This window comes from Thalassophryne amazonica, chromosome 11, assembly GCF_902500255.1.
Source record: "Thalassophryne amazonica chromosome 11, fThaAma1.1, whole genome shotgun sequence".
Lineage (NCBI taxonomy): Eukaryota > Metazoa > Chordata > Actinopteri > Batrachoidiformes > Batrachoididae > Thalassophryne > Thalassophryne amazonica.
Genome location: NC_047113.1, coordinates 51,396,273 through 51,423,627, shown reverse-complemented (window position 1 = coordinate 51,423,627; position 27,355 = coordinate 51,396,273). Strand labels below are relative to the sequence as shown.

The 27,355-nt window shown below is 40.3% G+C and overlaps 1 protein-coding gene across 1 annotated transcript in view; it reads right to left on the bottom strand.

Moving 5' to 3' along the window:
- Window positions 1-242: 242 nt before the first annotated feature.
- The window catches only part of inppl1b (inositol polyphosphate phosphatase-like 1b), a 43,243-nt gene continuing 16,130 nt past the window's right edge, over window positions 243-27,355 (bottom strand). Inside the window, exons 5-27 of the mRNA XM_034181641.1 lie at window positions 22,387-22,527; window positions 22,166-22,253; window positions 22,008-22,085; window positions 18,617-18,754; window positions 18,401-18,515; window positions 18,205-18,305; window positions 18,022-18,124; window positions 17,736-17,932; window positions 15,193-15,310; window positions 15,005-15,101; window positions 14,788-14,926; window positions 14,538-14,637; window positions 14,334-14,422; window positions 8,422-8,503; window positions 8,149-8,238; window positions 7,945-8,058; window positions 7,628-7,716; window positions 6,684-6,771; window positions 5,586-5,738; window positions 5,110-5,191; window positions 1,324-2,119; window positions 1,112-1,227; window positions 243-844 (exon numbers count right to left, since the gene is read on the bottom strand). Of these exons, the coding sequence (XP_034037532.1) occupies window positions 751-844; window positions 1,112-1,227; window positions 1,324-2,119; window positions 5,110-5,191; window positions 5,586-5,738; window positions 6,684-6,771; window positions 7,628-7,716; window positions 7,945-8,058; window positions 8,149-8,238; window positions 8,422-8,503; window positions 14,334-14,422; window positions 14,538-14,637; window positions 14,788-14,926; window positions 15,005-15,101; window positions 15,193-15,310; window positions 17,736-17,932; window positions 18,022-18,124; window positions 18,205-18,305; window positions 18,401-18,515; window positions 18,617-18,754; window positions 22,008-22,085; window positions 22,166-22,253; window positions 22,387-22,527 (3,208 nt within the window). The 3' untranslated portion in view covers window positions 243-750. The remainder of the gene's footprint in view (window positions 845-1,111; window positions 1,228-1,323; window positions 2,120-5,109; window positions 5,192-5,585; window positions 5,739-6,683; window positions 6,772-7,627; window positions 7,717-7,944; window positions 8,059-8,148; window positions 8,239-8,421; window positions 8,504-14,333; window positions 14,423-14,537; window positions 14,638-14,787; window positions 14,927-15,004; window positions 15,102-15,192; window positions 15,311-17,735; window positions 17,933-18,021; window positions 18,125-18,204; window positions 18,306-18,400; window positions 18,516-18,616; window positions 18,755-22,007; window positions 22,086-22,165; window positions 22,254-22,386; window positions 22,528-27,355) is intronic.

The window sequence follows — 27,355 nt, the reverse complement described above, 5'->3', positions numbered from 1 at the left end:
GCAGACTGATCACATGGACACAGGGGAGTGACAACAACGAAACACCAACACACACACGTAAGACTCAGACATGAACCACAGGCGCACATACACAACAGGAACAGGGACCTACACGAATGACAGCCAATGGAAGACATATACACACACACTGAAAATCAAAGGATGGCGTGGGCAACAGACATGACAGTACACCAACCATGAACAAAAGGAACAAACATGGCAGACAGATGCAGACACAACAATTAAGGCATGATTCAAGTCAGTATTTATTATGTGTATATATATACATATACAGACATATTCCTTCATTTGAAAATCTTTACAAAAAATGGTTGAACGTATGTAGACATATGTTGCATTCCTTTCACTCATCCATTATTTCCAGTTTGACATGTACATTTATTATTATTTTGTTTGACATTTATAACAACTTTTCCATTTGTCACATGCACTCCTGCCAAGCCTGGTTCATGCTGCTACCAGTAACGAACCTCTGCTCAATCAGTATTTTTGGATTCTGACTGCTAACTGCATTACTTCAGTCTGTTGTTTTTTTGTTGTTGTTGACTGTGATGTTTTTTTGTGGGGGTGAGCGTATGCCAGTATACAACCTGCCTCTCTAGTCATTTGAGTAAGTCTGTTCCCTGCTGTTTATTGATTGTCCATTCAGTCCCACCAGAATTTCCCATTTTAATTCAATTTCAACTGACTGTCATGTCTGACACTGTCATGACTTTCCTTTCTAGAAAGTTAGTTCCAGTTCCTCGGGAGGTTGTCAAGGATCCTTCGCCGGTGTGACGGGTTCATAACTCCTGCAGCACAAAGATCTTCCTCTGTAATACCACTGTGAAAACAACACAAGGATTTTAAAAACAAATCTTTCACAAGTCGGACAAGAGTGAGAATTTATTTTTCATACTTTAAAAAAGTTGTATTGTTTTGTAGTTCCTGTATATCAGTGGTTATTTATTATAAATGTTCTAGCAACTTCCTAAATTCATACAGTATAATGCAGATGTAGAACAGAGAATAAAGCACATTCATTATTATTCACCACAATAAATGTTGATGATATGCCTTATTTGTTATCAGTATAAAACCGCCACTTTACCTGAAGTAATCCAGATCATCCCAGCCACTGAGGCTGAGCCCCAGACAGTACTTTTGAAGTCCCAGAGTACTGAGGAGCTCCCGTACAGTCTCTGGTGCACCTTGAAGAACTGGCACCTGTATAAAATAAAATGCAATGTATTTTTACTGTACAGCAGTTAGTTTTTTTTCCTCACAGTTATGAAAACTGCCTTGATTTTGAATGTCCTATACCTCTTTTTCCCAGCTGTACCCCCTGTCTCCAGGCACTGCCAGACCATTTCTGTAACTTGGCCTGTGGTTAGGTACGGATGGAACAGTCTGCTCTGAGGGGAAGAAGTCAACTTCGCTGAGTGATTTGGCAATTTGCAGAGCAGTAAGAGAGTTGTCTCCTATCTGTCCAGTGGGCTTCTGCGCCATTATCCAGGAAACACTTCCCTGACGGTGTGGCAGGTGAGTGGAGCTGTAGGGTAGAATCGATGAGACCTTGGCTGACTGAACAGGACTTGTCTTCTCTGGGAGAAGGTGATGTTGGTCCATTCTTGTTTTTTCCCTAATGATTTCTGATTGGTTCATATACATGTTCTTCAGGTTGTTAGGTGGAAGTATTGAGTCCTGAACAATCTTTTTACTTTGGAGTTTTTCTCTGGATTGTAAAGCCTGTTCCTGGCCCTGTGATGTAATGCTACATGAGGCTGGAGGTATGGAGAATGAGGCCTTGGCTGGGAAAAGCTGATAGGAGGAGTTGGTATGTGGAGTATGAAGCTCGATGGATGATGTGTAGGATGAGAGAACAGCTGGAATTTCAATCTCTGTAAAGTCTGACTGACGAGAGGGCCTCCTGTCAAAGCCCTGCCGCGCTGAGATCTTTGGGAGCTGTAAGGCTTTGTCTCCAGACCAGATCACCTGAGGGCGCCGTTGCTGGAGCGGAGCTTCTTCCGCCCTGCGTACCACTGGCACACCTTCAAAGATGAAGTAGGCAGGATTGGTGTAGCTGCTTGGGGTTAGTTTCGGAGAAGCTGCTGAGGACCTGTAATAAACACAATCATTTGTTTATTTTGGTAAATGAACTGCACATATACGTTACTAGCATAATACTTGCTAGTGTAACTTATATGTGGAGTTGGATAACCTCTGTGTATATACCATATTTTACAGCGTATAGCTTGAGAGGTTTTTTTTTTTTTTTTTTTTTTACTAGTTGTTGAGGTGCTGTGATTTATGCTTCGGTGCAACTTCAATTCTGAAAAATCAGAATAACTATTTATCTAGGTATTTCACAGTAATCAAAGCACTAAACAAAATAAACTCCAACAAGAGCAATCCAAGAGTTCTGACATCCACCAATACGGATTCAGATCACCTCCAAAATGCAGTGGAGTCTTCCATGCCATAATATCTATCTGTGGTGAAAATTTGGTGAGAATCCGTGAAGTTGGTTTTTTAAACATAATCCTTCAAAGCCTATATAAAGTGAAATGTTGATCCAGAATCCGGATCCGGGTCACCTCCAAAAATTAATGGAGTCTTCTATGGCCTAATATCTATCTGTGGTGAAAAACTTTGTCAAAATTTGTGCAGTAGTTTTTATGTAATCCTGCTAACAGACAGACAGATTAATAAATAAATGCTGATGATTTTATTACATCCTTGGCGGACGTAATAATAAGAGAATAAACACCAATTGATAAAAAGGAAATTACAGCAATGCACAAAAATCTAAAATTAAAGTACTGATAATACACAAAAAAGGTGCAATTTATAGTCCAATACAACTTATACTCCAGAAAATATGGTATGGCTGTGATGCTGAGATTTATGGAGCCCCACATTCTTTCTTTGTTATATATCACCATTAAATTTGGCACACAACTTTATCTCATTGTTGGCAAGTGCCACCAGAGTTCTAAGTTACTAGGGTCCAAAACAAAAAACTTTTTCTGGATGGTCCTTCTCCAAAGTCACTACAAAGCGTCACCTCGAGATAACTCGAGGGTTCTTTTTAACTGGTTTTGGAGGTCCTGTGATTTATTCTCCGGTGCAACATCAATTCCGAAAAATCACGTTTGTTAATAATAATAATTTCGATGACTACAGTTGTATGCAAAGGTTTGGGCACCCCTGATGATTTCCATGATTTTCCTTTACAAATCATTGGTTGTTTGGATCAGCAATTTCAGTTAAATATATCATATAGCAGACAAACACAGTGACATTTGAGAAGTGAAATGAAGTTTATAGGATTTATAGAAACTGTGCGATAATTCTTTAAACAAAATTAGGCAGGTGCATAAATTTTGGCACCCCAACAGAAAAACTACATCAGTATTTAGTAGATCCTCCTTTTGCAGAAATAACAGCCTCTAAACACTTTCTATAGCTTCCAATGAGAGTCTAAATTCTGGTTGAAGGTATTTTGGACCATTCTTCTTACAAAACATCTCAGGTTTGTTGGTTTTCGAGGATTGGACAGCCCGCCTAAAATCACACCACAGATTTTCAATAATATTCAGGTCTGGGGACTGAGATGGCCATTCCAGAATGTTGTACTTGCTCCTCTGCATGAATGCCTTAGTAGATTTTGAGCAGTGTTTAGGGTTGCTGTCTTGTTGAAAGATCCAGCCCCTGATTTGCCACTGATTCTTGAACACTGTTCTCAATAATCTGCTGATATTGACTGGAATCCATGTGACCCTCAACTTTAACAAGATTCCCAGTACCTGCACTGGCCACACAGCCACACAGCATGATGGAGCCACCTCCAAATTTTACTGTAGGTAGCAAGTGTTTTTCTTGGAATGCTGTGTTCTTTTTCAGCCATGCATACTGCCCCTTGTTATGTCCAAATAACTACATTTTAGTTTCATCAGTCCACAGCACCTTATTCCAAAATGAAGCTGGCTTGTCCAAATGTGCTTTAGCACACCTCAAGTGACTCTCTTTGTGGTGTGTACGCAGAAAAAGCTTCCTCTGCATTAAAGCATCATACAGCATCTCTTTGTACAAAGTGCGCTGTAGATTTGAACGATGCACAGAGACACTATCTGCAGCAAGATCATGTTGTAGGTCTTTTGAGCAGGTCTGTGGGTTGACTATGACTGTTCTCACCGTCCTTCGCTTCAGCTTATCTGAGAGTTTTCTTGGCCTGCCACTTCAGGCCTTAACTAGTACTGTACCAGTGGTCTTCCACTTCCTCAGTATATTCCTCACAGTGGAAACTGACAGCTGAAATAATTGAGATATCTCTTTGTATCCTTCCCCTAAACCATGATGTTGAGCAGTCTTTGTTTTCAGGTCATTTGAGAGGTTTTTAGAGGCTCCCATGTTGCCACTCATTAGAAGAGATGCAAAGAGGAGAAGCATTTGCAAATGGTCACCTTAAATGCCCTTTCTCATGATTGGATTCACCTGTGTAAGGACGTCAAGGGTCAATAAGCTTACCAAACCAATTTTGTGTTCCAATAAGTAGTGCTAAATGTGTTCAAATCAATAAAACAAGTGTGCCCAAATTTATGCACCTGCCTAATTTTGTTTAAATACTTATTGCACACTTTCTGTAAATACTAGAAACTTCATTTCACTTCTTAAATATCATTGTGTTCATTTGCAATATGATATATTTAACTGAAATTTTTGATCCAGACAACCAATGATTTATAAAGGAAAATCATGAAAATTATCAGGTGTGCCCAGGAATGTCACAGGTTTCTCCTGGAACAGGGGCCACCAACCCTGTTCCTGGAGAGCACCCGTCCTACATGTCGTCCAACGCTACCTGCTCCAGCAAACTGCTAATTAACTAAACCAGGCCTCCTCATCCAATCAAGAGCTAGGAAAGACCAGTCTTGTCTAATCAACTGTGGATCCAGCAGGTACAAATGGAAAACATGTAGGGTAAGTGATCTCCAGGAGCAGGGATGGTGAGTCTTGTCCTAGAATATATAGTATTGCTTAGAGCCAATGGTATTTAAGACCACAGTTCTTTTGTGGTTTGTGTTTCTACAGTTTTGTTGCACTCACCTGTTTACGGGAAGCCGCACACATGCAGGGCCCACATGACCCAGAAGGAGACCTTTTTCGTCTTTCTCAAAACAGAACCATTCTGAAAAAGTGAAGTAAGTAGAAGTCAAACATGCCTTTCAAAATCAGCCAGACTTGCTGAAAGCTTTCTGGAACACATGTAGGACAAAGGACACATCAGGATGCATTGTCACAACATGGTAGCATTTGTGTGTGTTGTTATGGTGATAAGATACTCATCTGTCATTGGTTCAGGATGGATCTGGTCACTGCCAGTTCATCAGAAGGCAAAAGCAGAAGCAGTCGATAGACACCAGTGAGCACAAAGCCAAGCCAGGGATCATTGCGAAACCAAACAGAAGAAGCAGTGAAAGCAAGTCAAAGAGCGCAGCAACTATAGAGATGAAAGTTTAGCAGGAAGTAGCAGTGCACGCAAGGCAGATGGACGGCAGATTTGCCAGTTGCAGCTGACCCACCATAGATTTTCTTCCTTGTTTCACGTCTATCTGCAGGCACATGGACCTTGACACGGCCCCGTATGGAGCCCATCTCCTCACCACGGTGACTCAGGAACGTCTCAAACTGTTGTGACGTGCCAGTTAATGAACGCAGAGCCACACAGCATTCACCTGTAAAAAAAAGACAAAACACAACCAGCAGGAAATTTACCATAAATCACAATAAATGCTATGACCTGTCTTACCAAGAGTGAAATCTACTTCTCTGGATCAGTTTGTTTTGACATTCTGGATGCACTTCAGCTCAGAGTTGTCTTTGATATATAATATTGTACCTTTGAATTATCTATACTCTTTACTGTGAACACTTTCTCCCATGACAAACAACAAAGAACTAATTGCTAAAGTTACTAAAACTCAGCAGCAACATTTCTGTAGAAATAAAACTGGAAGGTGCACTTGGAGAGAAAGAATCCTCTCCAGCGTCATAATTACGTCCACCAAGGACGTAATAAAATCATTGGCGTTTACGCACTGATTTTGATGTAATTTTCACCACAGATAGATATGAGGCCATGAAAGACTCCATTAACATTTGGAGGTGATCTGGATCTGGATTCTGGTTCAATATTTCACTTTGTATAGGTTTTGAAGGATTACTTACAAAAAAAAAAAAAAAAAACTACTTCATGGATCCTCACCAAGTTTTCACCACAAATAGATTTTAGGGCATGGAAGTGTCCACTGAATTTTGGAGGTGATCCAGTTTGGCGGACATCAGAAATCTCAGATTGCTCTTGTTGCCAACTATTATAACCCATCAGCTGACAGAATAAGCTGTTGAAATCAGTAGAACCTTGTGACATCATAAAGTTAGAATGCTACAAAACAACATAGGAAAACCTGTCTTGCAATGTTGAACACAGTAATTGCACCAGTAGGTAATTGAAATAATCTTTCAGCAGTGGTGGTACAAACACCAAATTTGTAAAAAAAAAAAAAAAGAAAGAAAAAAAGAAAAGAAAATAGTCCTTAAGTTCACCTTCCCCTGAAACATTGTCTTATTTGCTTCCTAAATGGAGGAAATTATTCAAATGGCTAACTAAACAGACCAACCATATGACTCAAATCCATCACAGGACTTGATGGACAACAACAGGTGCTGGTCCTGAAGATACTCCAGGTCTGACACAACTGGAAGAAGCTATGGAAGACATGCAAATTGTGAGATAGCAGCTTGACTTAAACAGTGTAGTAGTGTATTTTCAGCTATGTTCAAGCCACTGATCTGTATATATTACTGGATAGCTCATTGGCCCACACACTCCTCAAAATCTGCTGAAGCAAAGTGGCAGCCATCTTGCCACTCCCAACTTATGCAGACCGCACATAGACAGCTTATTAGAACGTCAACAATTTCAAGTCATAACTGAGCTGATTCTCTCATTTACTTATTTTTGTTCTTCGGATAATGTAAGATTGATCCCTCCTAATCTCTATGCCTGCCATGATTACCTATTTGGTTTATTTTCTTTCTTTATTACTTTGACACTTTCTTCCCTTCTATTCTCAAATACTCACATCTCACTGGGATAAATACGCAATACGCCTAAAGCTCCAAAACTATGCACAAGGAGACCTAATAAATGTCTTAAAATAGTTTGCCCAACAAAAAACTCAACATGTGGCTACACATGTTGTGTTAATAAGCCACTTATTACTATTATTATTATCTTTGCCTATATGCTGGAATAAGGGAGAGAACTCTTCAAATTATTGTTCATTACTTCCCATTTCAATCATACTCACAAAGGTGAAATATTCGTCCACAGCCATTGATCTGGTGATTTGCGCAGGTTATAGCTGCACATGAAGGTATTTTTTAACAAAATTACAAAGAATAAAGTTGCGTGCACCTTATTACAGATCAATGGAAAAGAGCGTTCAGGAGCAGAACATCGGAGTGGTAATATGGCGTCCTGTTTTCTTCAAAAATATTGGCCAGTGAGCTATCCAGTATTATATAGAGATCAGTGGTTCAGACAGACTGAGCCTCTAACCTTCGGCAGCTGTTTGAAAGACCATCCTAGTTTGAGAAATCCCGGGACATCGCAGCTCTGTGAGTCATTCTCACTTGAACGACGGGTCTCTGGAAAGAAAGACTTGAATGAATTTCTCAAAATGCTTTAGATCAGGGGTGGCCAAGTTCGGTCCTCGAGAGCCACCTTCCTTATTAAAAGTCTGCTAACGAGTCTTTCATTGGATTCAGGTGTGTTGGAGCAGGGAGACAACTAAGAGTGTCAGGAATGTGGCTCTCGAGGACCGAACGTGGCCACCCCTGCTTTAGATAATAAATGTTTTTGACTTGACATCACACCTTCCAGGCACGACGAATGAAAATCAATGAAGAACTTTGCTTTGCTTGCTGTTTTCACAATAACCTCGATGCAGTCGAGCTGGACCCAAGCTCTTTCCGTGCTCGAATTTGAATCTGAAATATAAAGCAACACTCTTCTGTAAATTAAGTGATTCACTTATACTCCAACTGTTGGTGTCGAAGGAACAACGACAGTGACAGCACCTGTTTTAGAGTTTAGCTGTGATGTCACTCCCACCTCAAACGTGGCAAAAACGGGTGAGTGATCACTGGTGAAGATGTCATCTGTGCAACCTGATGTGATGTAAAGCCAACAAAGCAAATTTTAGTAAAAGTTTTCAACGTACTTATTGCTTTATATGCAAAGTATAACGTGAAAAAAAACATAGTGTTGCAATTGTTAATGCTACTGTTGTTGCTCATATTGTTAAGGATGTCATTATTTGTTATTGCTGTTGTTTTAAATCGAGATCTTACCGTATGCTGTGCAGATGACATGCGTCTCTGGGTAAGACTTCCACAGAATCCTGTCACACCACGATGGAACATTGACTCGCACCTTCAAAATTGGGTAACAGGAAGACAGGGGTCAGGAATGAGAGGAACAGTATTGATCAATATGTCTGGTATTTATATTGTGTATTTATATTGCAAACTGTTTTTCTTTTTAACTTTCACTTTTGATACTCTGTGTGCTTCTTACCATGCATGCTCCTATACAATGCTCCTGGAACCTAATTTTCCCTGAGGGAATCTTCCCAAGGAATCAATAAAGTTCTCACACTCACTTACATCTTCAACTGCTTAGTCCAATCAAGGGTCGCGAGAGACCGGAGTCTATCCCAGCAGTCAAAGAGCGCAAGGCAGGGTACACCCTGGACAGGACACCCGTCTGTCATAGGTCAATAAAGTTCTACCTAATCTAATCTAATTTAATCTATTCCATAGAAAATATTTTACTTTCTTTTAACGCCGTCTACAGGAGTAAGTGTGTGTGTGCATGTGTGAAGTTTAGAGATTGGCTTTGACATTGGATGATGCACGTTCATTGGACATGCACGCTGACATTTGTAAGATATCTGGTAAATTATTTCAGAGGCGTTATCTGGTTTCATAACCAGCCATCTTAGATTGAGAAGTGCTTATTTCTCGCTAACATTTACAAAATATGTGAGAAACATATTAGATTTAAATGGAAATAAGGTGTTTCTGGGTGTTTTCTGCCATCTTAGTTTATTTTGTCGAATGAGCAGTCAGCCATGCTGTCATTACTTACTCTGATTGGCAGTCTCTGTGTGCTTCCCAGCATCCCTCACACAAGTTGGGGAAGCCCCCATGTGATTTGATGTCGCTATCAAATGTAGGACATGATGTCTGATAGCTGGAATTTCTTCCCTTCAAGGGGATAAATTTTAAGGTTTTTCCATACAATGGGAAATTTGGTCATATTGGCAATATCATATTATGAATCCTTTATTTAATGGCTAAGGAATAAAATTATAGTGGTGCCAAAGAAAATTCTTTTTTCTGACTTAAATCTAAAAAACCCAGCCACGGTACACCTTTAATTCCTACTGTACGTGACACTTATCATGCACATTGTGGTTTAATTCTTGAAATTAAAATGGGATTATGTTACACATTATTGATATATACTGTATTGAATGCTCAGAGGCTCATTCATTTTTACTAGTATACCGTCTATTTGACACAATAAACAGATGCAGTAAAAATATCATTTTATTGAGACGAATGATTAAGACACCATGAGGTGATGTGACATGAGATTAATATTTCATTGCATATTTACACCACGGTGGATTAGTGGTTAGCACTGTTGCATCACAGCAAGAAGGTCATGGGTTTGATTCCCACCTGTGGCCTTTCTGTGTGGAGTTTGCATGTTCTCCCCGTGTTTGCATGGGTTCTCTTCGGGTGCTCCAGCTTCCTCCCACATCCAAAGACACACAGGTTAGGTGGACTAGAAACTTTAAATTGTCCGTAGGTGTGTGTGTGCAGGTGTGACTGTTTGTTTGTCTACATGTTGCCAAGCTTGATTGAAGTAAGCGGTTGAAGATGAGTGAGTGAGCGTGTGTTTATTTACAAAACTGTTTTTTGTTTGTTTGTTTGTTTGTTTGTTTTACCTTTAGGCTGCATGATTGATCAAAACACTTTAGTTATTGAAATATTAAAATTATTGATCATTGTTCATGTACAGGGTGACCCAAAAAAACAGAACCCATAAAAATTGTAATAAATCCTACAAAGGATAAATCCTTTGAATAAATCCTTAAACTTCAGTCTGTGTATGATCATTAGCCAAAGTTTCAGTTATCTTGGTTGCTTTGCATAAAAGTTAAGTTCTTTCCAAATTATGCTCCAAATGGGATGATTTATTGGAGAAATGGGCCTCCAGGCAAAATATCTTTTCCTTGGTTGACCAAGACATGTTGGGGAAGACCATTGTTCTAATAGTAGGATTTGTAGGATTTATTGCAATTTTTATGGGTTCTGGGTTTTTGTTGTTGTTGTTTTTTGTTTTGGGGTCACCTTGCATGTCTAATATAAAAAAAAAAAAATCTGAGAGCTACGTTGGCTCCTACCTTCCAACAGGTGCAAAACGGCACAAGATCCAACACAAGTAACATTGCTAGTTTTTACCCAATGCTGATGTCATTTTCACGCCCGGGACCCACATCCTCCCGATCACGTTAACACTTGGCTGCATTTGTGCTCTCATGGACATGTTGGGTCTAAAAATGAGGCGTGGTAGTGCAAAGCTGGTGCATTCCTCTTTTCACAAGAAGGCGTTTGCATTTTAGACGACCAAAATATGGCCTAATGTAGATGCATCAAGCTTGTTGTACTGTATTTAAATGGTGCGACATTTACAAGTGCCACACACATACACTCTGGACACAAAGCGCAATAGCGCATAATAAGAACATGAAACTGAAATGCACACAAACCATAATAATGAAATAGAAATAAAAACTACTGCGAAAAAAAACAATTTTAAAAACATTGGTTTGGTACATACTTTTAGCCTTTCTTCTTCCCTACAGCTGAGACTGTGTGGATGAATACACGGTCCTCAGTTTTTACAATAAACATGACTTGAAAAGAAAATGTATCTGTTGGTATCAAATGTTGCACCTTAAATGCAGCAGTGGTCAGTGAACATTCATTAGGGCCCCTTCAGACATAGTGCGAATTTGGTCAATTTGCGCATAAAGTGCACATGAAGCAGGAATTGTGTGCAAAGCATGTAAAATCGTACCTGCCTCGTACATCTGTTGCTACATCTATTTGCGCACACCAGCAGCTGAAAGACAGAGTGTGCGCTGTGCGAGCCTATCGATCCCTCTCGTGGCAGGTGTCGGCCAAATTCCAGGTGACACTCACGAACATCTAACACCGCTCATTTGGCACTTAGAAAATGTGTGGCCATTCACACTATTAACATGACAACAGTCAGCAGACAATTAATGTCGAGCTGGCAGTGAAATTTGTCTAAGTGCCCCACGACTGTAGAGTGTCGACTCCCCCCACAACACGTGTGCATGTGTTTTGCGTGCTCCCCACCACTCCCCCCCCCCACCCCTGGCACATGTACGTGTGGTTCGCACACCCCGCAGAAAGGCATCTCTCATCTGATCACAGAGTGACATCTCGGTCTGTGCGCTGACAGGACAGGGGGCGTGGGTGGCTGCCCACAGCTGTTGAGACATCTCCAGGTCTTGACATCACAGCTACAGCACACATCCCGTGTTTTGACTGACACGTGCGTGTGTGTGCTTGTGTGGAAATACATAAAAATGGACTGGCAGTCTGTTTGGACACGCAACAGGCGATCTGAATTTCACATCTGACAGGACTGCAGCGCGCCACAGGACCAGGACAACCCAACAGTATGACAAATACGCCACTTTCTTTCAAATATGTTTATCTGCGTGTTGATTTTAGCCATTTCTTGCTCCTGTTACAAGACAGTGATTGTAGTGCAGTGGTAAAGCTTCTGTCTGGTAATCAGAGCATGCGGGTTCAAATCCCATGAGTGGCATTTTTTTTTTTATTTAACCAGTGTTATTTAACCACGGGCTTCTGTATTGCATCCCCTTTTATGTAAATTTATATCAACCCAGTGATACTCATTAATTATACAGCTGGTTTTAATGTATTTTCCTCCACATCAGCGGTGATGTGGTGCACCTCGTCCCATGGAACACAGTTTGTGTTCCTGCTCGAAAGACACTGTCACGTGCATGAACTGTCGCACCGCCATCGTGCACGCCTCCCCGTCGGCGCAATGTTTCATGGTGCGCTCATACAAGCTCTACCGCCATGAGTCACCCTGAGGTGTACGTATTTGCACTATGTGTGAAGGGGCCCATACACATAGCGCCTGCAAGAGGTGTTAAAGAACATAACATTCACATAGGTGTTAATCCAACTGTCACAGCAACTTCTCACTCACTCTGTCCATGCAGATCTGTTTCCTCACCATAAAATCTCTCCACGTTTTACTTTTAAGTGTGTTCAGTATCACAGCACTGTGCACACTGCACATACCACTCTGATTGGCTGATTTCATGATATGCTTGTAAAATTGTGAACTGGATAAACCCAAGCACTTTGCATATTGCACCCAACTTTGTGCTTAGTTTATACACCTGCAAGATAGCGACAAAGACTTGGACACCTCTCAAACAGATTTGCATTCTGCATTTTAGCCCATGTGCCATAGATCCTCAAGGCAGCACCCCTAGTGTTGCAGATTTTCTTCATGTTTTGTCACCTCCATCATGATGTGTGCTGTCAGTGCCTGTGTTCTGCTGAGATGAGCTGTCCCGTCCAGTTAATTTCCACATAGCGCAAATCGGCAGCTACGTGTGTCAAGATGATCTCCCTGTCATCTAACAACAATATTTAGCTTTAAAGACAGTGTGTACATGCAAGTCTTTACTTTTCAAATTGAAAAGATGCTTATTACTGTATTTTTATGTAAAGATAAAACTTACATGGGTTTTCTTCGGTAGTGGAGCTCATCTCGATGGGTGACCGTGTCCCGTCGAGATGAGCTTCACCGCGCAACTGCGCATGCGCACCTCACCTATTGAGTTGAGCTCACCCACCAAAGAAAAGTAGAAAAATTTCAGAAGTTTTGTCTTTAGATAACAATACAGTAATGTGTCTTTAAAAAAGTGAAGACTTGCATGTACTGTCATTAGACGACTGGGAGATTATCGCAATGGGACTGAACTGTTGCGCAGTGGAGATCCTCTCCCTAGATTTGGCTCTCTAGGCAAGACTCTTAAATGCTCCACCCCGCCCCCGCACTCCCACATACACATACTTGACGATCAATGTATGTCAAAATGATAGGGAGAAATTCGCTCAAAGCCTCTACTAACTGTTTCCACCCCAACGAAACAGATTATTTTGCGTAGGTCAGTTTAGGGGAATCTCACCCCGAAAAGCCTTAAGAATTAGCAAACCATGGATGAAGGCACGTTAACACTGCTAGCTACCTGATGCAATGCAATGGAAAAAAACATTCATCATATTATTGCAGCGAGCAGTGTGGAAGATTGAAAACCAAACCAGAGATTGTGTCTTTTTTGCACTCTGCCACAAGGAAGTGCTTTTACCTTTATACACAACACAGACACAATGGCAGAAGTCATCAAACACACTATATTTAACATTTATGGGAACAACAACATGACACTCAGCCAAACTGACTAAACTAATTGAACTTCAAAACACAACAAACCAACAACACTAATACTGTTAAACAAACATGAACTATAACAACAACAAATAAAACCCCAAAACCCAGAACTCCCATAATGCATTGCAGCACAACAGTTTACAGTTTGGTGAAAAGGATCAGCAGAGCTGAGTAACTTTATTTTATTTGTGATTTTACTCATAAGATAGCTATATTTTCACATTTGATTTTATATATTTTACACACAAGTCAGTCAGTCCTCCAGGCAGAAACCTCTTGTTTCGTTGTTAGTACTTCTGTTGTGTTGCAAATCTTTGCAAAGCATCTGTGCTTTTCTATGTGCTGTGTAAATCTGCAGCAGACATGTTATCATATTAAACTGTTTCATGTTCTGTAGGTTATATATGTGTTATTTGACTGCAATCATTTTCTCAATTTGCAATTCATTCTTTGAGGCAATTGTGAGGGTTTTTGTTGTTGTTGCTGTCCTATTTGTAAATGTTTTCTGTACTTGCTAGTGTTGTCTTCATTTGGATGTGTTGTGGCCTCTCTCAGCCACTGTATTTTTGGGTCGTGGTGAAGGTATATGCTTTACTGAATGCCCCACTCCGGCAGTTTTTAGCATTCATATATTCTACTCTGCGACACTACTCACCCCTGAAGACTTGTACTTTTGCCACAGGTAGCAGTCTCTAGAACCCCGCTCGTATCTGCTCGTGGGTGGAAATGCAATCTTCTCTTCCTCTTAACCGGGGGAGTGATAAAAAGCCAGTCAAAGGTACTGTGAGTAGTTGTAATAACAAGCTGCTCTTTGGAGCATTTCAAACATCACAACTAGAATCTCTGCAGTGAAACTCACTGAAATTAAAAAAGGCCTTCCTCTTGTGTCTCTCTCGCATCAGCTGGTCTGCACACATCAGCTCCTCAAACTCCCTCTTTGACACATGTTTCAGAATATCCTGATGTCAAAGAGAAGCACAAAGGTTAAAGTGGGGTCAGGATGTCTCAGTTCTGTTACCATGAAGCAGGTCAAGCATAGAGGGTGGGCATTCTGATCACTTCCAGAAGAATATGAGCTATAATGTACATGTGACAGTTGTCAGTCTGACCTGTGCATCCAAATCCAGCCTGTAATTGAGGTCTCCACACCAGAAGAGGTGAGTGAAGCGCAGGCTGAGGTCAAAGGCCCCAAGGTGTTTGTCACCCAGAGAAAGCAGTCTGAGGATGTCCACAAAATTCTGGTTCCGCCTGCACAAACACACAAAATAACAGTGCTGGCTGCTGCCCATATTAAATGGGTAACATGCACAGGTACATACACAGTACCTGAGGACTTTCTCACTTCCAGAAGTCAGGTGGCAGTTAACAAACCCAAATGATGTCCCACTGAAGAGGAAGGAGATGCCCACAGCTCCCTTGTTTCCTGAAAGCAGCAGAATCTTTCAGGTTCATCTTGTTTTTGCTTTGTGTGCTTTTTTGTGGTTTGTGGTTTTGTGTCGCAGCCAGCGGCCTACCCAGCGTGTTCCCCAGTCCAGTCTTCACATTGGCTGTGTTCACATGGCTCAGGCGGTTCTCGTGTTCTGGCTTCACAAACACAGCCAGCCTCATATTCCAGAGGGACTGCACTGCCACCTACAGGACCATGCCCCCGCCCCCACCAAATTGCAATAGTAGGTTAGAACAATTGCTTCAAAAATAATCTTTTATCTGATTATCATGTTTACCTATTAACCAGATTACACAAAATATGTTCAGTCTCCACAAAACTTAGTGGAATCATTCATTTTTATCAAGAGCATATTAAAACTGTATCTTCTTATTATTCTAATTATTATTATTATTTTGTTTGTGTGCCATTACATTAATTGGTCAATTAGCCAATGACTGTGCTTGTGCTCCAAATCAATAAAACTCAGATTAATTTTAATCCCAAATGAAAAGTGATCCCTGAAACATGTAACAGTAGAGCCAGGTTGTAAAGTTCAGGAGTTCCCCTTTTTGCTGGGGAGATACATGAAATGATTTTTGCATTTTATGGTAAAAGCACCAAATTTTGCACAGACATTGTTAGATATATATAGTGACAAAATTCGGTAGCATGCCAAGTTCATTTTTATCTCTCTCTCTTTAATCAGTGTAACTGTAGATGGAATGGATTCTGCATGAAGTTAGAACATGACACTTCATGTGTATGACATATACGTAGTAAATAAGGACAGAGTATTTGAAGATATTCCGGAATGGCATGGATTTTTTTTTCATCTTGGATTTTGTTATTTAAGGGAGAATGTTACGCTGGGCATGATATAACTTTTTTATTATTATTATTATAAGTAGCATTACTACCCATAGGAAGTTTGTATCCATATAGAAATTTGGGAGCTAAAAAATGTAATAAAAAAGACCATCACCAGACCAACTGAACTGTAAATAAAGTGTTGTGAAATGCCAGCCAGAAAGCAGAACTTTCAAATGCCACCAATTGTAATATAAAAAAATAAAAATTAGAACCAATGAATACACCTGTGCAGTATTTAGCACAGTGCTTTAATTTTCCCTCAAAATATTTTATTTTACAAACTATATCTCGTCATTTTTGAATGGTTTATTTCTTAAAGAGTAAAAACTTAAGGAAATCAGTTGTAAGGCCTGAAAGAAGTTTCTGTAGGAAGTGTTTTAGACACAAGGTCAAGTGAGAGGGAGTAGTGTTGGCTTTTTAAATACTTGAAAGGCACTGGACTCATCGAGAGGAGTTAGTACTGTTATAACAGAATGATGCAGAAGGTGGCAGCAATGCAACAATAAGGATGCCAGCGGGCATTAAATGCCATGGAAAGTAAAAAGGGTGCACTTGATTTTATCCCTAGGGTCACATTATGAGAGGAGCACGTTTCATGTCAAAATAAAGACATAAATATATGTATAGATTTTTTTTAAGTTAGAGGTTTTAAATGACAAAATAAACAGAACATGGAAACAAATTTTGACAGAAATCCGTATACAAACGGAGGCCTCGCAGGTCAGAGACGCCACGGAGGCCGCCATCTTGGAAGTACTAATGTTACATCAAAATAAAGGTTTTGAAAAATAATGATGAAAATTTTCATAATAAAGGATGCACATCATGGTGCCATGTGCAAGCCATATCCGAAAGCTGAGGTCAATCTGACAAACAGTCAGAGAGATATGTGAGCCTCATACCCACACACCCACACACAGACATGTCTTGCTTTATAGATATATTAGTAGTAGTAGCAGTAGTAGTAGTATTACATCACACAACGTATGTGCAAAATTTAATGCTTTTACCAAAAAAAGCATCGTTTCACATATCTGCCCCATCATACAGATATAAATGAAGTGCTATTTTGTCGGTTTTTTTACATGCTGAATCCACTCCCACCACAATTACATAAATTTGTCTAATGAAAAAAAAAGAGCTTGGCATGCTATCTAAATATTTTTATTATATAGAAAACAATTTCTGTGCAAAATTTAATGACGTTTTACACGCATCGGCCCCATTATTTAATGTAAAGGAGCTGCTGCTGGCCTCCCAAAGGGGGGGAATCACCCACTCTTTCTGCCTTCCACAGACCGTGTTTGTAGACTGAGTAAGCAGGATATGACCTACATTTTAGCAGGAGAATTCCGTAATTCAAATCACAAACATCCATCCATCCATTTTCTTTACTCGTTAAGGGGGCTGGAGCCTATCCCGGAAGTCATAGTGCATGAGGCGCGGTACACCCTGGACAGGACACCAGTCTGTCGCAGGGCCACATATAGACAGACAAACACATTCACTCATTCATGCACACCTACGGGCAGCTTAAAGTTTCCAGTTCATCTAACATGCATGTTTTTGGATGTGGGAGGAAGCCGATACGTCACACAAACGCAGGGAGAATATGCAAATTCCACACAGAAAGGCCCCAGGTAGGAATCGAACCCAAGACCTTCTTGCTGTGAGGCACAAATTCCAAACATGTATCAGGTATATATCAATCAGTTTTGCACAACTTGTCCCCTTTAATTAAACAAAAAAGGATATTACCTGTTTGAAGTCGATGTGCGTGTAGCTGCGAAGAGTTGATTTAATGTGTTCTGTCCACTCTCTCTCACCCTGAGGGTTTTCTTGAGTTCCCAAAGCATAGATATCATGAGGCAGTATGGCTGTAGACTCATCAGGAGTGTGTCCCAAACCACAACAGGTCACCCACGACTGCAGGCTACGAGGAGGAGGCGTACCGCCTGCGTGTATAAAACAGAAGCATCAAAACACAGCGGGGACTTGCCAGTCGCTTAACGGAGATGAAGACTGTCACCGCAGTAATGGTTACCCATGTTCCAAGTGCCAACAAACACAGAGATCACATCCGGTTCTCTCAGTTGAGAATGCCTGGTTTTCATCAGCTGCAAGAGCTGACAGAAGGCGTCACGTTTCTGAAGGGATGACGGTCACACTGTGAATTATGGGTGAGGGAGCCTAAGAATTATTAATAAAACACATCACTCAGCTTTACCCGCGCACTCTCAAACATCAGCTCTCGTGGTGCGTTGTACTGACTGTCCACCACCATGCACACCTTGGCTGGGCTGCCCTGGAACTTGACGAGCTGAAGGACTGGTGCACGGAGACAATTGTCAGCAGATGATCACACAAACTGTGAGTGATGGAGATGAGATTTACTCAGATATTTATTCCACGTGTTGTCTTACTTCTGTCGTGAGACACTCTCTCGACACCAAATGAACTAGGCTTCTTGTCAAAAAGCACTACTCCCTCATCCACATCCACAGAAACAGTCTGTCTGCCATAGCGCACAACCTTAACCTAAAGACAAAGAAGCGTTAACACATTTATATAGACAGGAGTCAATTGACTGAATGCAACTGTTGTCAGATGACAGGAATTCATGAGTCCTGATTGTGTACCTGAAAGGAGTGGACAGGCAGCTGCCTCACCCGGTTTTTGACAGATGTCACGTTTATAGGTGTTGGTTCAGGAGGCGGTGGGTTAGGCTGCACTGCCAGATTATGATTGGTCACTGCATCTTGTAGTGCTTTTAATACCTTTATGGTCAGAAGAGATGCATTGTTAGTGCAAGTTATTATCTGTCACCAGCAAAAATCTCAATCTATCACACAAGATATTTGTGACCCCTCAACTGAAAATGAGAACTGGGCATAGTATTTTAAAGAGTATAAATTGCAGTATTTTTACCCAAGGCTATCATATATGGCCATCGGGTATTGAGAAGGCTTTAGAGCTGTCCATCTGTCCGTCTGTCTGTGCTCAGCATAAGTCCAGTCCTATAACTGCCAGAGGCTTCAAATTTACAGGGAACATTCTTGGAACACAGACCTTGGACAAGTTCAAAGATGGCTAACCCTGACCTATTTTAAGAGGTATTTCCAGAGGTTAAAAAGTCACATTGACTTCAAGGAGGGGTGTAGGTGTTGATAAGCTTTGCTTCTGCCTACGCCTGTAGGCACCATGTACATTGTTTATTTTTTTTTTCTAACTGTCTGTTTTCTTTGACTACTTTGTTTATGAGTTTTGTTGTAGCATATGAGTGAAATTTTGTTGCATGGGTGTCTAATCAATTCAATTCAAACATTCTATTTCAATCTGTTCAGTTTTGTGTGTGTGTGTGTGTGTGTATATATATATATATATATATATATATATATATATATATATATATATATATACACACACACACACGCATATATATATATGTGTGTGTTTCTTATATATTATGTAAAAGCTAGTGAGAGAAAAAATTCTAAAACTGAAATAGCTGTTTTTGGAACCTAATAACACCTCTGAACGCATTTACAAGACATTTCGTGGATGTTAGCATGGTGAGGTCACAGGCTGGTAGCTAGCTGCAAAACTCTGTTTCATTTGTGTGTAAATATAACATCTTTGTCATACTGTATATATTATGTAAATGCTAGAGAGAAATAAACACTTCTAAAACTGAAAACGTTGTTTTTGTAACCTGATAACACCCCTGGAGTCATTTACAAGACATTGCGTGTATGCTAACCTCCGCTAACTTCCTATGGAGGTAAATTTGTCTCATTAATACCTGCAAATGCACAGAGGGTGAACTAAATCAATTTCAAATCAAATCATTTTTATTTATATAGCACCAAATCACAACAAACAGCTGCCCCAAGGCGTTTTATATTGTAAGGCAAGGCCATACAATAATTACAGAAAAACCCCAACGTCAAAACGACCCCCTGTGAGCAAGCACTTGGCGACAGTGGGAAGGAAAAACTCCCTTTTAACAGGAAGAAACCTCCAGCAGAACCAGGCTCAGGGAGGGGCAGTCTTTTGCTGGGACTGTTTGGGGCTGAGGGAGAGAACCAGGAAAAAGACATGCTGTGGAAGAGAGCAGAGATCAATCACTAATGATTAAATGCAGAGTGGTGCATACAGAGCAAAAAGAGAAAGAAACACTCAGTGCATCATGGGAACCCCCCATCAGTCTAAGTCGATAGCAGCATAACTAAGGGATGGTTCAGGGTCACCTGATCCAGCCCTAACTATAAGCTTTAGCAAAAAGGAAAGTTTTAAGCCTAATCTTAAAAGTAGAGAGGGTGTCTGTCTCCCTGATCCGAATTGGGAGCTGGTTCCACAGGAGAGGAGCCTGAAAGCTGAAGGCTCTGCCTCCCATTCTACTCTTACAAACCCTAGGAACTACAAGTAAGCCTGCAGTCTGAGAGCGAAGCGCTCTATTGGGGTGAGTACAAGTATTCCTTGATTTGCACAACTTCTGCTCTTAAAATGTAAATATTATTTTTGATTGTTTGATTGACAGCGGGACTTTATTGAACATGTACAAACTGTATGTAAGACAACAGGATCTTAATAATTCATTAAACAACTGCAAATTATAAAGAACACAATGCTCATACGGCCGAGGGTATTTTAGCATTGCATTATATTTATTAGTTTGGGAGGTCCAGTGTACTCCAGTGCGATGTATATACTAAACAATCACGTTTGTTATTAATAATAAGAATAACTATTTATATAGGGGATGTAGAAATTCTGAGCTCTAAGAAATATTTAAGTATGAAACGGCTTCTTTTAGACTACTGTGACATGTAATACAAAAGCATGCATGGCCTCCCGCTGGCTCTGTGAGGTATGTTCAGTGAGCTCACTAATTCTGTGCCCAATACCTTTAACGTCTCTGAGAGCAGGATAAATATATAGCAACTCCTGTCCATTTAAAGTAACAGGCAAAGAAATAGGATACTTCATAAAGTCATGGTCAGGTCATGTCTGGGGGCCAGTGTTGGTGCAGCGCACTGATGCAACAGCCACACAGAATTGCAATGGGTCATGGATGGCAACCACCCAGGCAGACAACTGGTTGATCCCCACCTCTCAAAATTAAAACATCAACAGCCCTTTGGCCTCCTCCAGCCACTGGTATCATCACCCTTACAATTCCCGTTCAATGCAGTTGATATTCCTTATCAAAGTAAATGGGATATGGACTGCATTTCTATAACACTTTTCCAACTGATGCAGACACTCAAAGGGCTTCACCATAATGTCTCACATTCAACCATTCTCACACACACGCGCTCACACACTGATGTCAGGGTGCTGCCATGCAAGGCACTCAACTGCACACTAGAAGTAACTTGGAAATTAAAGACCCTGCCCAAGAGACTTGTCAAGGTTTTCCTGTTTGATAGGGAATCAAACCAAAGATCCATTCTGATGGTACCCAAGGATCCTCCAAAGAGACCGCGCACCAAAGGCTTTAGGTCACTGGTTACCATCAAAGACTCACAACCTTTCATTAAGAGAGGAAGCACCGAAGTCTGAATACTTGAAAGTTCATTCTCCTGCAAAGATATTGATAAGATGTTGGTTTCTTGGTCTCGCAGGCCAAGGATCCAAAGACATGACATGTCTCTACCAAGATAAGTGAAAGCATCAGTAAATTCAACACTTTCACCGCATGCAGATAAGCCTGAATTTTCATCTTGATCCAGGCTTTCATTGTTGTTTGTTTATTTTTTCTATTAGTTTGTTTATCAGTGAGATGTCTCAAAAGGACATAAACTGATTTTAATGACATTTGGTCAAAAAGAAAGCCATGGATTAGTGACAAATATAGTAATTCATGGGCTGGATCCAGATCAAGAACCGGATCCATGCTTTTGAGCTGTGTGCTTTGATCTTGGATCCTGAACTTTGTTCCTGGGTGCTAAACAAGGCTCCTCCTCTAAACTTTAAGCAACTTCCTTGCATTTAGGTGTGAAGAGCATACAACAGACATGAACATACCCTTTTCTCCAGTGAAGAAAGAAGGCTGACCAATGCAGAAATCTTGCACAACAGATTGTCTAACTCCATCTCTGGACCCTTGTTGCAAAAGAAGAAGAGATGTTAAAGAATTAGCTGATATATTTAATGCTGATTTTTACACAGTGGTTCCATTGTACCTGTGCCTTGGTGTGTGTCAAAGGGCAGCTGGGATGGTCAAACACCTTTGCCAGTGTTTCCAGACTTGAGAGCGTCAGGTCAATCTCACTGCAGATCAGAATAACACACATATTGTTTCTGAGATTTGTTTTTTCACACATCAAATAATTGCACATTATATATTTCACTTAAGAAAGCTACACTTTAGGTTTAAATTCATTTTGAACAAAATGAAGCCAACCTGTTTAGGCCTTGGCAGGCGGTGCCCAACGTACGCTGGAGGTGACATAGACTTGTTGCCCCTTTATGTACATTCTCAATGTCGAGAGGCAACTCGCTGAAGAGGTAGTCATTGAGCAGACTAATCACCTCACTTGCCATACTGGTAAAACATAACAAAACCCACATTCATTTTGTTTTCACAGTTTTGACCCACCATGTGAAGTATTTCTATTTTAGAATGTTTAAGGAAGAATCAGTTTTAAACATGGGGTAACAAAGCAAATCATAAACAACAGCAGGGATTCTGGAAGCAGAGGTGTAGAGGGGAGCTGCACCACCCCCTACTGGAGTGGGGCTCAAGCTATAAGTGCACACTGTTTGACACATCTTGTCGCCTCCTTGTCTTGCTCTATATTTAAATGAGAGCAGGTACTTACTCAATTACGCAAATGGTTATTACTCTGGAACATAACAATTGTATAAACCTTATGTTTAACCATGAATTAGGGTGTTACATCTATGAAACTGATCTGATGTTGCAACACAGGATAAGTAAATACAGTTGTGGTCATATTTACAATGTTGGTGCACTTCTGTACAAGCTTTTGGTGTAGGAGTATTGATTTATTGTTGGTTTTCTTTCATCAACACAAGGTCAAAAAATATACATACAGCACACCTTGAATTTGGTTTGACTATCCAGAAACGAGATGTTGGCAAAGTAGCTATACCTCTAAATAACCTGTGCTAATGTACATTTGTATAAACTGATGATACTGGAAACTGTAGTTGTTTAGAAATGGCTTCAAGAGACATTCATGACTTGTGTAAATCTGCAGTCCTCTTTCTGAGATCTGTACTGAGCCCCTTTTACTTTCCCACTATACTGTGTGTTGGTCAAAACAATGGGTTCTATTTATAGACCATGAGGCCCTTTGGCACAAGTGCTTACCCCCGGATTCTGCAGTGTGAAGCAGATGAGAGTCTCTGCCCCCAACGCAACTTACTTCCTCAACCAAGGCCGATACCCATTTACAGTTGGGTGAAGTGGGACAATGCAGTTGAAATGTCTTGTCCAAGGACACAGACATACTGTAGCATAGTGTGACAGGAAATGGAACCCAGGTCTACATATTAGTAGCCCAATTCCTTATCCTACTGATCCACCTATACTCATATTTGGACTGAACACCGTGGAGTTTTCCATTGTACATTGTCAATGTATTCTCGTTTCATATTATATCACACAAAAAGTTAATAAGCATGGTATTTTGGGCATAATCCTACAAACTTACATGTGCAACATGTTTTTTACATTCAGCATTTAGAAATGAGGGCTGGGGTTACGGTTACAATAACAAGAGGAATATTTAACTTTTTTGCAGTTACAAGAGCTGCCCTTTCTTGGTCATGTGATCACAGCCTCCCAGCTGATAATTACAATGGTTATGTACAAATTTTGCACATTACTTTTTCTGTGTTTTACTACAACCCTTGATGAGGATAACGTGAGTGAGTCATTGGAGTTTGAGTTACTCAAACAAATCAAGATACAGATTTGTACTTGATCCAATTCACATTTTTATTGAAAGGGGAAGAAAAAACAGAAACTCCACTTTGGCCCCAATGAAATGATGCTTGCAGTGTAACAGACTGCCACCATGTTATGGTTGTTGCTGCTACCAGGTCTCTTTTGTTTGGTTAGTGAGGTTAGTTCATCAATGATGATGACCCTGATATGTCACTCCCCTGTTCTCTATCTCCCTCTGGTGTTCTTGGGTGGGGTTGCACTGTCCTCTGGGGATTGCACACTTGAGCATCATTCTGTTAATTAGGGGTGTCACACAATACATGTATTTGTATTGAACTGTAAGGTACACAACACACAGGAAGGTTCGGTTCCTAGGACTGCACACAGAATACACGGTACAGCTCTACACAGTATGATAGCCATGTGCTTTTTGTTTCCATAAGTCACTGACATTTCATCTCAATTTCAAAGACCGCGTGTCACTCTAGTTCCGTGCTCTGTGCAGGAGGCATGGCCACACCCCTGACTCTGCTCTGTTTCTGAGGCGAAAAGAGGAAACAGCGAACCAGGTAGTTCAAGCGAGTGAACAGATTATTCCAATCAAAAACTTTGGAACCATAATTTAACCAATGCGTAAATGGTGAAATTACCTTTTTCTTCTGCAACATGAACCTGAAAGTGAAAGTGTACTGACACGCATTTGTGTTGAATCGCTGTCCCAGGATATAAGATCAGTGCACATTTGAGTTTACACAGAAAGTACCACCAATTTATAAACTAATGTTTTATATGAATTTGTTTAAAATTTCACAAATTAGATTTTTGTCAAATAGCGACACTGTGTACAGTGATTTCAAGTCTGTACAGTAGGGCTGTTCATGTTATATAGTGAAAAAATAAAGGTTGTGAGAGACTTCAGGTCACATGTTGTTTTTGTTCCACTTGAGGACCAAATCTGAACTCAATCAGATAAGATTTAGTGGTCCCCCCAGAGTGACACATTTTCCTCTCCCTCCGCTGGCAAGGCAACATCACCCTAACGGGAGAAGACTTTGATGCCATTATTTTTCTTTTACAGGTACATGTGATGGCTTCTAATCGCAAAAAGTGGTGGTTGATTGGTCACCCAGAGGAAGTCGTCTCCCCTTTTTGCTTGTTTGGGGGAAATTGTTGCTTTGTGGTGGACCCCTAAACAATGTCTGATTACGAAAAAAATTTGGCACAGATCTTATATTTTATTAGTGGAACAAGAACAACATGTGGCCCAAAAGATTTTGTAACATTTGACATTTTGAACAGGTCTACTGTACAGAGTGAGGTTTTAAGAGATGCCATCAATTGCGTAAAAAAAAAAAAACTTAAAATGCACAAAATATTGAAGGGAGTCTGGCTCTACATGTTGCGCGACATAAACAGACAAAAAAACGAAACAGATGTAATCAATTCATAAACACTGAAGTTTACATTTACATTCTCATTGTGTTAAAGTGTCTGATGGCACCTCTGTGCTGCTCAGATTAAAATTCCTTTACCAAACCATGAAATCTAAACACAAACATGACCCCAACTGTGACACCCCTACTGCTAATTCTTTCCCCTGCCTTCACTTTGTTCATCTCCTTTACAGTATTTCATTTCCTGATTTTCTGTCACTTCAGTTCTGCGGTCTACCCCACATTTCTTCATCTGCAATTACAAAACCTGTCCAACTCATTGCATTTCAGTTTCATTTTGTATTATTCAAAGCCAGTGGTGGGCACAGTTCCACTAATCCGCTAACCGCTAATTAGTGAAGCTAACGTTTTCATTAGAGGATTAGCTTTTCAGCTAACTTTGAAAACCATCAGCGGACCAATTCGCTTCTGTTAAATTTAGTTCCACTAACTTTCAGTCCGCTAACATTGTTTTTGCTAGTAAAGTGAGTAAATTTAACAATCAAAAACATTTATAAACCCTAAAATCATACATGTTAGTTCCTGTTTATGAACGCACAGAGTTAGCTACACTTCCGCTTCACAGGTCAAAGCACACACGCGCTGGTAAGAAGACAAGAAGTTACACTGTGGACAAAAACGGTATGTAAGCAATGCAAAAGTCAGTACTTTTATTTATTTGTTTTTTGTGCATTTGTTTTGTGTTTGTGAATGCAGTACAGGTGAGCCGTAGCTCCGTTAATGGTTTATAAATGTATAATATTCTCAAGGTCAGCACTACTTCACTTGGACAAAGTGGCCAATCCGAAGGAGAGAATTCATGCTTCCGTGACTGGCCGCTCGGTCAAAACATGCTCGGTCTGTATGCTGTTTTAATGAAATCAGCCAGTTTTTATTGTATCTAACTTGCTTCAGCTGATAGCTGTCAGCTGGCTGTTAGTTATTGAGTTATTGAGGCTTTTCAGGTTTCAAATCCCGCAAAACCTCGGAGAGTTCGCCGCGCTGCGAGATTTCAGTAACATTGAGAACTGCATTGAGACGCTCTGATCACGCTTCACTTTAACTGCTGCACACAGACAACACAATTAACATCGCAACATAAAACTATTTTTATATTGTGCCTAAAACTCTTGTGAATATATTCTCTGGGTTTATAAACGTTGTTATTGCATTTATTTTATGTAAACATGTGAGAATCACAGGCTGTCTCTCTGTTATTTTCAATGGGAGCTGCTGTGAGCTACGCTCCCTTCCTGTTCATGTCGTTCTGGGGGAAAGTGAAGTTTGCTCTTTAACGTCTTGATTATTGTTCTTTACGACACTGTTTGTCCTCTTTGTTCCAGACTAATATATATAATATGTCTGAAATTCGGTTTGCGTTTATTAAATTCCACACAGATTAAACGTAGCAGACACGGATTTTTTGTTATAATTGTTTTAGCAAGTTTTCAGGGTATCAGGCAGCAGTCTCTTATTAACGTGATGAAAAGCATTTTAAAAAATGACATTTTGTAGTATAATATTCATTTACAATTGTCATCGTGTGGATTCTCTATGAAGTTTTGAGTGCAGCAACTCTCTGGCACACATGGGATTATGGGATATGTGAAAACCCAGAATACACCAAGCTGACCTGAAATGAACCACTGTACATTAAATTGACTTTATTGGCGAGTCTTACCCGTTTGAAAAGTGAGCAAATTACATGCATTTGTATTGAGTTCAGCGATGTTTTCACCGAGAAAACCTGCCCCTTGAGGTTAAATGCCTAGATGACCGACCTTGAGAATAGAGATCAACTGTGACTTCTAATACTACGATTTACTGCTTCTGATAAAGATGATGACAGTGTTTGGGGTTTTATTTTTTATTTATTTATTTTCCATGTGTTCATTTTGTGTTTGAATTTACCCAGCAGCCCCTGCGGCGCTTAAACTCGAAACTGGCTTATCAGTAGCCAACAGTGTACAGAGTCAATACTAAAACGTAGCGGTTAGTGGTAATGTCCGCTAAATTTTTTTTAG